General features: G+C 40.8%; 1 protein-coding gene across 4 annotated transcripts in view; it reads right to left on the reverse strand.

The window, feature by feature from the left end:
- TSPAN9 (tetraspanin 9) overlaps nt 1–9875 on the reverse strand; it is a 167567-nt gene that overhangs the window by 128813 nt on the left and 28879 nt on the right. Inside the window, exon 1 of one of the 4 annotated variants that reach the window (XM_017735934.1) lies at nt 1185–1208. The exons of 2 other annotated variants lie outside the window; for them this stretch is intronic. In XM_017735934.1, the coding sequence (XP_017591423.1) occupies nt 1185–1193 (9 nt within the window). In that variant the 5' untranslated portion in view covers nt 1194–1208. Of the gene's footprint in view, nt 1–1184; nt 1334–9875 lie in introns of those variants that run through there. One more of the 4 variants, XM_017735930.1, reaches the window with a different exon arrangement.

Here is a 9875-nt window from a genome sequence, read left to right on the forward strand (position 1 = left end):
TTCAAACTTTAGCTTGTAATCAGAAAAATCCTACTTTAGAAATTTGAACCAGCAGCTAGAAACATGTAATATAATATAGAGGTCTCCTAAAATGGTACCCAGCTAGAGGGACCTTTATACTATGTGAAGCCTGTGATTGTTTAGCTAAAAAAATTAAAAAGTCAATGACACTGAAGCTCTTTATTATTCTGCAGGGACCTATTTGTGAGTGAGTGACATGGACAAAATCTGCAAATCTACATTTCCTTCCTTTTCTTTCCTTGGGAAAGGTGCTGCAGATCCTGTGTGCAATTCCTCCATTAGGATGCTGACAGAGCAGAAGTTTATCTGAAGTAAGGTTCCAACTGAAATAGACTATTCTATTCTAAAGATACACTCGTGGAAAATAAATTAGATCAACTGAATTTTAAAATAACGTCATTCAAAATGTTTATTCAGATTGTTTAGGAAGCAATTCTGCAGAATGTCTAGGTAACAGTTTAAATGAATCAGTTATTAGTTACTAATGTTTCACTCTAGTAGGAAGGCAGTTGCAGTGTGGGGTTCTACAGGAAATCCAGCCCATAATCCTGCAAATAGCCAAGAATTTCTTCGACAGCTTTAGAAATTAGAAGCTTGGTACAACACAGGAAGCCCAGAATTAACTGCTTCCCTCTTGTTTTAGCACAGCAGAGACATGCAAGACCTGTTTCATGTTATTCTCCCAAGACACCTTCACATGCCTCAGGAACATCACTGTGTAGCCCTAATTTTCTGGAGCACCAGCAATTTTTCAGAGAACACTAATAAATACAGCACACCATACAGCAACTGCTATGTGGTTCAGCCAAGGAGCAGCTCACATGTAAGTCAGTTTAGGCTTCTGGGAGAAAAAAAATTATTTATTAAACAAGCAAATAAATAATGAAGATGAAGGAAGAGATTTGGGGATTATTAGGGAATACTTATTTGGCAAGAGAAAGCAGAGAGGACTTGATGAGACTTGTAAGAGATAAGTCCATTAAAAACATTGTTAGCAGAATGAACCAATTAAGTCCACATCCCCAAAGTAAGTTGGCAATCAGTTTTAAACACCTGTTTTCAGACCAAGGCTTGCAGAGTTTAAACACGTTGTTTAAAGTGATTTCCCCAGAACCTCTAGGTCAAGAAACACAAGGTAAAAATGCACTTTCAGGACTGCTTACTGTGAGCATTAGCCATAGCAGATGCGATTTTCAACCAGCAGCATTCAACACCAGGTGGAGGAGAGCTGGGCATTCTGTCCTGCATGGAGCATATCAAAGCCACGTGGCCAACAAGTCGCAGACTGCTGAAGAGAGCAGGTCCCTCCTGACTAGTAAAAGTAAGAAACAGAAAGGTCCATCCAAGATAGTCATGAATCTCTATATATTTACAAAAAAATCACATTTCCTGTAACTCAAAATGTGCTGAGCATTACTTATGAACTGGGAGATAACACCTGCAGCCCCTCAGGGCTTCCTAGAGTCTCATAAGGATTTCCAGCTAGGATCTCCTTGACTTACAGGATCTAAAGTAAGCACCAAAAGTAGTCATTTGAAGCATTTATTTCAGACTTTTTATTAACAGGCACTCTGTAGTGTAGGACATCCTTCCTGAATAATTAAAACATAGAAAGGTCACACACAGTCCTCATCAGCACAGAAATCCAAGAGCCCTGTGGCGGAGGAAAACTTTTTTAAACTTTACACAATGGAGTTATACTGCATCCAGCTAACACTCTCTCTCCCTAGGTCACCTGGCAAGATCCTGCTTTCACTCTGAGCTACCAAAGTAAATGAGAGTTTTGTGAAGGTGTATTTGCCACTGCCATTGTCTCCCCTTGACAAATTTGCTGATGATACAAAATCAAGAAGATTGGCTGATACACCAGATGGTTATACCACCATTCACAGGGACCTTGACAGGCTGGAGATACGGGCTCACAGGAACCTCATGAAAAGTGACAAAAAGAAATGTGAAGTCTTGCACCTGAAGAGGAATAACACTATGCACCAGGATAGGCTGGGGGCAGAGAGACTGGAAAGTGTCCTGAGCCCATGCATTATACAGAGAACTAACACTGCAAAAGGAGTTGCATCCACTGTCTCTTTACAAAGGATTTAATGAAACAAACATGACAGAAAAAAGAAGAATACCTGGAAATGTCAAAAGTGTTGTGCAAATGCCCTTGGCATTTTTTGAGAGGGAAGAATAGAAGATGACAAGTCCAGACAGAAGTATTTTGCTTTAAACTGTCTTAGACTGCACAAAATAAGGTTGTATTTGCACAACAGAATTCACAATATGCATCCAATGTAGAAATGAGGCAATATATAATGGCATGGTGCTTTCAGTACAAACAGAAGCTTTGCATCAGTGAGCACAGATGTTCCATGACTTCATTCTGTACATCCAAGGTCACATGGTTTATTTTGGCACATAGATACACACATGTGGACTACATGTGCAGGTACAAACCCATTTGGACTTGAAGGTCTGTTCTGTTCCCTGGAATAAGTTTCTCCTCCCAGTGGTCCAGTAAGTTAAATCTACAGGCATTGTAGCCTGAGGAGAGTAAGGACCTCTCTTAAAGAGAACCAGAGGGTAGCAAAGAAACACTGTAATTAACGTCTATTTTAGGCCAGTTTGTGGGAGGAAGATAGAACCAAGCTAAGAGTAACTCAGAACTCCAAGCTGACCCCCAAGTCCAAATTAGGATGCCCTGCCAAACCTGCAGGACTCCATCAGAGACTCTAATTATGGAGGACTGTAAGGAAAGAGCAAGGGCACTACCAGGGTTTTTTTGGGAAAGCCAGAGTAAGTGCAAAATCGGTATCAGGCAGAAATGAAGACAGTGAGCAGAAAGAAATTCACAAAAGCCATTGATTCAAAGTGCACACAAACCTAAAAATCAGCTGGAAAAAAACCCCAACAGATATACAGATAAAGTATATTAGAATGAGCAGTGGTTTCATACCTGAAATAGCTTTTTAGGATAAGCCATCTAATATGATACAACTGTGACAGTCAGTGAGTGACATGGCACTAAAACTGCCAAAAGGAATAAATATGCTGGCATCCAGTGTTAAATCAAATGCTGATAAGGCTAACTACAGGGCAAAGGCATCTGAAAAGCAGAACATGAGAACAAAAAGGCGCAACCACTTTCTGCCAGCAAGTCTGCAAACCTCATCCTTCAATATTTATGCATCTTATGTGTGCCTCTTACCAAGGAATTGACCCTTGCTGCAATCAAATGTGTAAGAACTGCTATGGCTGCAGATCATCTGACAATAATACACATGCAAAGCATGTGACATCCCCCTTAGCATATGTTGTTTACTTAGGTTATTTGTTCCTCTGCACAAAAAATTCAAATGTACCAGGAGTATGGTAGAAGAAAGATTTTTTTTTTTCAAAAATTCAAATGTACCAGGAGTATTGTAGAAGAAAGATTTTTTTTTTCTCTGAAATGGGGGAAACAGAGAATGAACACAAATGACACCCCCCTTAGCACAGAAGGGGATGTGCTGCAAATGAGAAACGTGGTATTTGAAGACAATGATGAAATTCTAACAGCTGCAGCAGATTGGAGAGTGGAAGGGGGAAAAAGGAAAGAGAGAAAGCAGATAGAGTTGAGGGGGAAACTGAAGCACTGGGGCCAAACTAACAGCTGGGTAAAAACAGCCTAAGAAAGAGGTATTTTTGGAGTTCCCACATCCTTTTCATCCCTCTTGTATTTTAGCAGTTACAGCAAAAAAAGTAGTAGCGCATAAATAAACTACTCAGAATTGTTATCATCAGCCCTGTCAGGTCATCATTCGTCATGAATCTTTTTTATATAAGCACATAAATAAGCTGATGATAAACACTACAGAAAATACCTTAACAGAAAAATAAATGCAAAGATGACCAGAAAGCCAAGCATCCATCACTGTCATGTCCTACACAAAGGGGTTTTGCAGCTACCTAATAGTTTAAAATTCTTGAATAAGAGTCATTAAAAAAAAGATAAATGAGGGGGAAAAAATATTTTTTTCCACTCTGTGTGGGAATGATTGGTATCCAAAGGCTGGTGAGCCTACTTATTCACCTTTCTGTAGATGGTGATGATTTTGGAGTGGGACTACAGGTCTTAAAGTCCATGCATGTGTGGTGTCACAGTGGGTGTGTAATTGCTAGGAACTATAAAGCCACACTAGCCAGCAGCTACTTGCTGGCTAAGCAGGTAGTTAAACTAGGCGGCTTGGCAGACAGGTATGCATGTGTCTCTGGGAGTCAGGCAACTAGTGGAACTTGATTCTGGAGAGATTAGGGTGGTTCTGGCCAACTTTTGGAGACACTCAAGTCTGGAAGTCACCTGGAAGACCTGCTCGTGGATGGGCTCTATATCCAGGGCTAACAACGGGAGGATCCACAGTGCAGGGGGTGCAGGAGTAGGGGGCTGTCTGTGCTACTTTGTGAGTGACAGGGTCTATACCAAAACCAGGACTGCAGCCTTGGGGACTCATATATTCAGGTCATCGAGAAATCCCAGGCAAATGGCAATTTTCTCTTTTTCTGCCTCATGAAAACAAAAGCAAAAAACCAGCTCTTACCTTGACAAGGAGACAATTTAAATGTACGTCACCTACAAATTCCAGCATGTTCCTATTATGTCAGTTTGACGAGTTATTTAAGTATGAACAGAGGAAACCATCATCTACTGATGGGAGGATAGGAATGGGTAGAAGATGGAGGAGTTAACTCCATGGCAACTTCCATACAAACAAGTGTGCAATACTAGGTAGCATCAGTGAAATGACCTCCATTCCTTAGATGCACCTTAGAACACGTATCCAGTGTTGGCAACTTCAGTTTGGCTGTATATTCTGAAATTGCAGGGTTTGTTATTTTTTTTTTAATTCCAGTTTGTACGGGAAGGGTGTAGCAGGGTGGGAAGTGAGTGGAGATTCTGATTCTGGTCTCCAGGGCTGTGAAAAATAAGCTTGAAAGACTGAGTTTTAATGAGAAATTAAACAAAGGCAAAATAGCTTTGAAATCAAAAAGGATGAGTGGCAGAGAGAAAGGACAAAGCTTTACTGTGCTCCCTATCCTCTTATTTCCCATCTCTGTTTCCCCCATTTCAGAAAAAAAAAAATCTTTCTTCCACCATACTCCTGGTGCATTTGAATTTTTTGTGTAGAGGAACAAATAACCTAACTAAACAACATATATAAAATAAACTAACACCTTTGAAGGCATTCTTCACATGGCTCAAAAGCAAAACAGAGACTGGCTTGGGTTTTTTCCCCCATCCCTTATTTCCACATTATACTTTTTATAATGAGCTTTGGAGTGAACACAGAAAGAGCAAAGAAAGCAAGCTTATAGGAGACCATCCTTAAACACATTACTGTAATTATTTTGTGATTGTACATTTACTTTCTATTGAATTGATTCCTCTCATGCATTCTTATAAGCTAAGAAGAACAGGCTGCAACTGGAGTTGCAGCAGCCACATTTGTTCTTTGTTCTGAAGGGAGCAGGATTAGAATAATGCATGCATGTTTTTCACCGCCACTCCTTTTTTTTTATTACATTTAATTACATTTTCAGACTGCCCTGTCCTATATATATATACTTATGCTACATGAACAGACACAACATCTCTTTGTGTTGCCCTGCATCTTGGGCACTTGCAAGCTCCTGATCAAACAATGAGCTGGCGGGAAAGGGAGCTGATCTTAACTCACTAAAGAAAGAGTTCAGTGAGACATGAAGATGCACAGTGGGATTTTTTTCCCAATCTAAGATTATCAAAACAAGGCTCCAAAGAAGCCACTGTCTCACCCAACACAGTTTTTTTCAGTGCTTGTTTGTGTTTTTGTGGGGCAATTTTTGTTTCCATCTTATTAATGCAAATTGTATACCGAAATGCTTTATGTCATTAGTTAGCAGGAGACAAAAGCAGGAGGCACAGGCGGAGGGTCCCTCTCAGCTGAGCCTGGATATGAGCGGGAAACTCGCTGGAATGAACAGACACAGATTTCAGCAGAGCAGAGGCAGCAGCTGTTGCACTGACAGTAATTAGATTGAATACCTGAGGAAGGGAAAGGATAGAGCTATGAAAGAACACGATGCCAAGGGACACACTCATTTCTGAATCAGCAGGTTATTGCAAGTTTTAAAGGTGGGGGAAATAGAGTAATTCCCGCAAGAATAACAGCATCTAACTTGTAGAGACAAAAACTTGTTCGAAAGCTTTTAAACAAGTAGCAGTGATGATGTATTATGTGAAACAAAAGCAGAAATGTTGAAGTTACTATCTTTTACTCTTTTTTTCATGCCAACACCCTTTTTCTGCACACGGGCTACACAAAGTTATAACAGAAAAATACAATCCCTAGTAAACTGGCTGCACGAAAGGAACTTCATTTTGTCAAGCTGAATATGTCTCACAAGCAGCATCCCATCTAGCAGATGGAAATACTGAAGCAGAGGCTGACAAAACTACTATACCATCATCACCAAGCAGTTTCAAGGACTAGGAACAGACTTTCCCACTCCCCCTGATTGTAACCTTTTGTATTAACTGCTGTTGCCTTAGACAGCCAACACACTCCTCCTGGTAAAATGCTCTCTGAAGACTGCTGACTATTTCTCTCCCTCTTCCTTCACTCCCAGTTCCTGAAGTTTCCTGATGTAACAGACACTTCTCAAGACAACCAAGCAAGACCCAGTTGACCACCACCTGGAAGGCAATCAGAAGCTCCCTCTAGCAAATGAATATGAATCAGAACATGAATCCCCCTCCTGTTCTGCAGCAGGATAGGAATGCACAGCTGTTACTACATCTCATTTCAGAGAGGCATCAGAAACTTGACATTCATGACCACCCCAAGCACATTCTGAAACTCAGCCCTGCTCAGGTCTTCACTGGCAAGCGGCCAGGCCTTGGTGGTTGAGACCACTGTGCATGAAATGTATCAGATGGCATATTGCCTTTTGTCATTTCTGGGAACTGGATTAAGCATGAGTACTGCTGCAACGCTTCATCTTGCTCCCACTGCCCTCCTACCTCAAATGGAGATGGAGCATTAGTCTGTAGTCTTACAGAGATGCAGCCAGCCAACAGATAAAACACATCCTAGCCTGCACTGTAGCTCTCTGATGCAAGCGACACTGAGTTATGGAATATGTAATGACATTCCACAGCAGGCATATAAATGTAGTGCAGCATGTTCACTGAAAAGAAACACCCTAAACTATAATTCCTTGCTGCCTCATCTTTCAAATGAAAGAGGTGTTGTTTAGCACTTACACGTTAGTAAAAGTCTTGAGAGAAGCTGCAATAGCCCAGGTTATTAAAAACAAGACTATAAAAAACTCAGGAAGACAAGAGTAGCAGAGTGAATAGCAAACAAGTTTTTAATTAGAAGTTATTCCTTCAAATGAAGGTTTGTGGTTTAACAGGTCAAGTCAAAAACCATGGCATATTGGCTGCAGGAGATTTTTGGCTTCTTATTTGCAACAGGGACTTCACAGGTACCTACATCAGGTCACTTAGAGCTATTGACGCTTTGTGATCCCACATCTAGACAGGGAATGGTAATAAACACCCTTCTTTATGACACACTTCAGTTGTACACACCAGCAAAGCTTCTGTCCTTCCTGCATCTATTAATTAAAGCTCAGGTAATCTACAGGAAAAAAAGAGTGAGAAAAGAAAGAAGAAAAACGGGGGCCAAAGGGGAAAGAAAGGCTTCGGTGGTTTTTTCATTCTTAGCTGTTTGACCACCACATTTACATAGGCCTTTTGGTTTTTATTTTCAAGAGTGTTTTGGCAGTTCCCTGTTCCAGCTGTAGTGAGCCAGAAGCTGATGCAGCATCTTTGTTGCGGACAAACAGCGGGAAGTTTTGAGCCAATAAAAACAGCACTGTCCATGTACACTGCATGTTGGAGAATCAGCCACACAGCAGCGATGGAAATGAGCCCTGTGGCCAGAGGCAGGATTTACATAAGGAAGAGAAACACTACAGTTTCAATCAAAAGCTCAACAGTTTCCCCAGCTGAATGCTGGAGACTATTCTAACAAAAGACTTTTTCCATTTCTGCAGCTATCCCTTAAGTTATTTCATTTCAACTGAGCCTGAGGTCAGTTCTGGTTACAGTTCAAAAGAAAATTAATTTATTACGTGTATCTTGAAGACCCCAGGGTCAACAATTTAATTCTTTTTTGTTTTGCTTCGTTTTTAAAGGATGAAAGTCTCGCAGAGGTGCAAGGGTATCTCCTGAAGCACTGCATTTTGACACAGGACTGGAATGCTGGACTGTAGCTGACACACATGAAAGCAACTGAGTGTACCAAGCCACACCATGTCACACAGTCTGAAGCTGCAGTCTCTATTATTGCCTCAAGGATCTCCACTTAGAGCTGCATTCTGCAGCACAGATCCAGCCTCACACATATCAACAGTTTCCACGCCGCAGCCTTTGCCTGCAATGCCCTTTAACAATGCTTACAGAAAGAAATCCAAGAAGCTGAAAGCAAGGCTAGAGCTCTAATGAGCACTAGCGACTGCATGGGCAGAGCACACTGACCACAAAGCACTACTTAGGCAAGTACTGCCATCAATAGGCCAATGAAGACTTGGGGTCATTTGTCTGCACCTCGGTTTTGCCAATGTAGACATGCTGTCTGCCTCAATCCCACACTTAAATTGGCACAGATTGGAAATTTATACTGTGTCATCACATCAGCAAAATTCAACTTGCCACTGTGTATCTTTCCACTTAAAGAACTGATTTAAACTGCAGCTCCAACAGGAAACTTACTGATATACCTCTACAAATAAAAAGGCTTATAGTATAATAAATAAGCTGCAATACTGAGCTCCTGTATGGTTATTACTGCATATCCACAGTGCACTTACAGCATTATGCTTTTTTTTCCCCCAACTCTTACAGTTCCAATTTGTTTTCCATGATACTGAATGGCTCCTATTCCCGAGTTTGCTTTTTACAAAGCAGCTCCCGAAGCGTAATTCACTTGGTTGACACAGTTACACTGAAGTAGCTTACTGACATTCCAACAAATTACTTGCCAGTCTGCACAAGCCTCCTGTTTTTCATGTTTACCTGTGGAAACATCAAGTTGTTTTACCACAAAGAAATTCCTTTTTTTACAATCTCATCTCTCCTGAGAAGTTCTGACTTTGAATTTTCTCTCAGGCTGCCTTACACACAGTTGAACCATTAGCACCCCCCATCTTCTTTTGTCATCTACACAACCTTGAGTGTTACTTATCTGCTTTATAGTTACTGTATCTACCCCATGAACTTTAAAAATGTGAACTTTGAACATCCAAGAAAGTTAAATGGTCAAGAATGGCAAGACTGCAATCTAATTGTGAAGAAAATCCAAGTAAACTACTATTAGTTTCGTGTAACATCTGTAATAAGATCTGGGCCATCCACAGAAAATCTTGCTAACACTCAACCACTTTTTTTCCCCGACCCAGACATGACAGCATTAAGAAGCTTAGTTAAAGGCTTTCAATTTGATACTAAAAGAGCTGATGTTCAGTCACTGCAGAGCCACTCTAAATAAAACCACTGGCAAAACAAACCAGCACTGGGTACAACAGCTGGCCATCAGCAGAGCCAGTGAGCAAAAATCGAACCTTTCCAGCAGAAGTGAGGACTTTTCATGTCACTGTTAAAAGGGTTAAACACATCCCCAGGCATTCTGCTTTTCCTATATATCTGATGGGAGTTTAGAAGTATCAGCTCACTGGTCCACCTTCAAATACACCCGGTTGTTCATGGGGCAACTTTATTTGTTTTATATTAATAACAGTAATTGCTATTAATACTGTATAGGCAGAAGTGT

This window comes from Corvus brachyrhynchos, unplaced genomic scaffold (genome assembly GCF_000691975.1).
Source record: "Corvus brachyrhynchos isolate BGI_N302 unplaced genomic scaffold, ASM69197v1 scaffold44, whole genome shotgun sequence".
In the NCBI taxonomy this organism is placed as follows: domain Eukaryota; kingdom Metazoa; phylum Chordata; class Aves; order Passeriformes; family Corvidae; genus Corvus; species Corvus brachyrhynchos.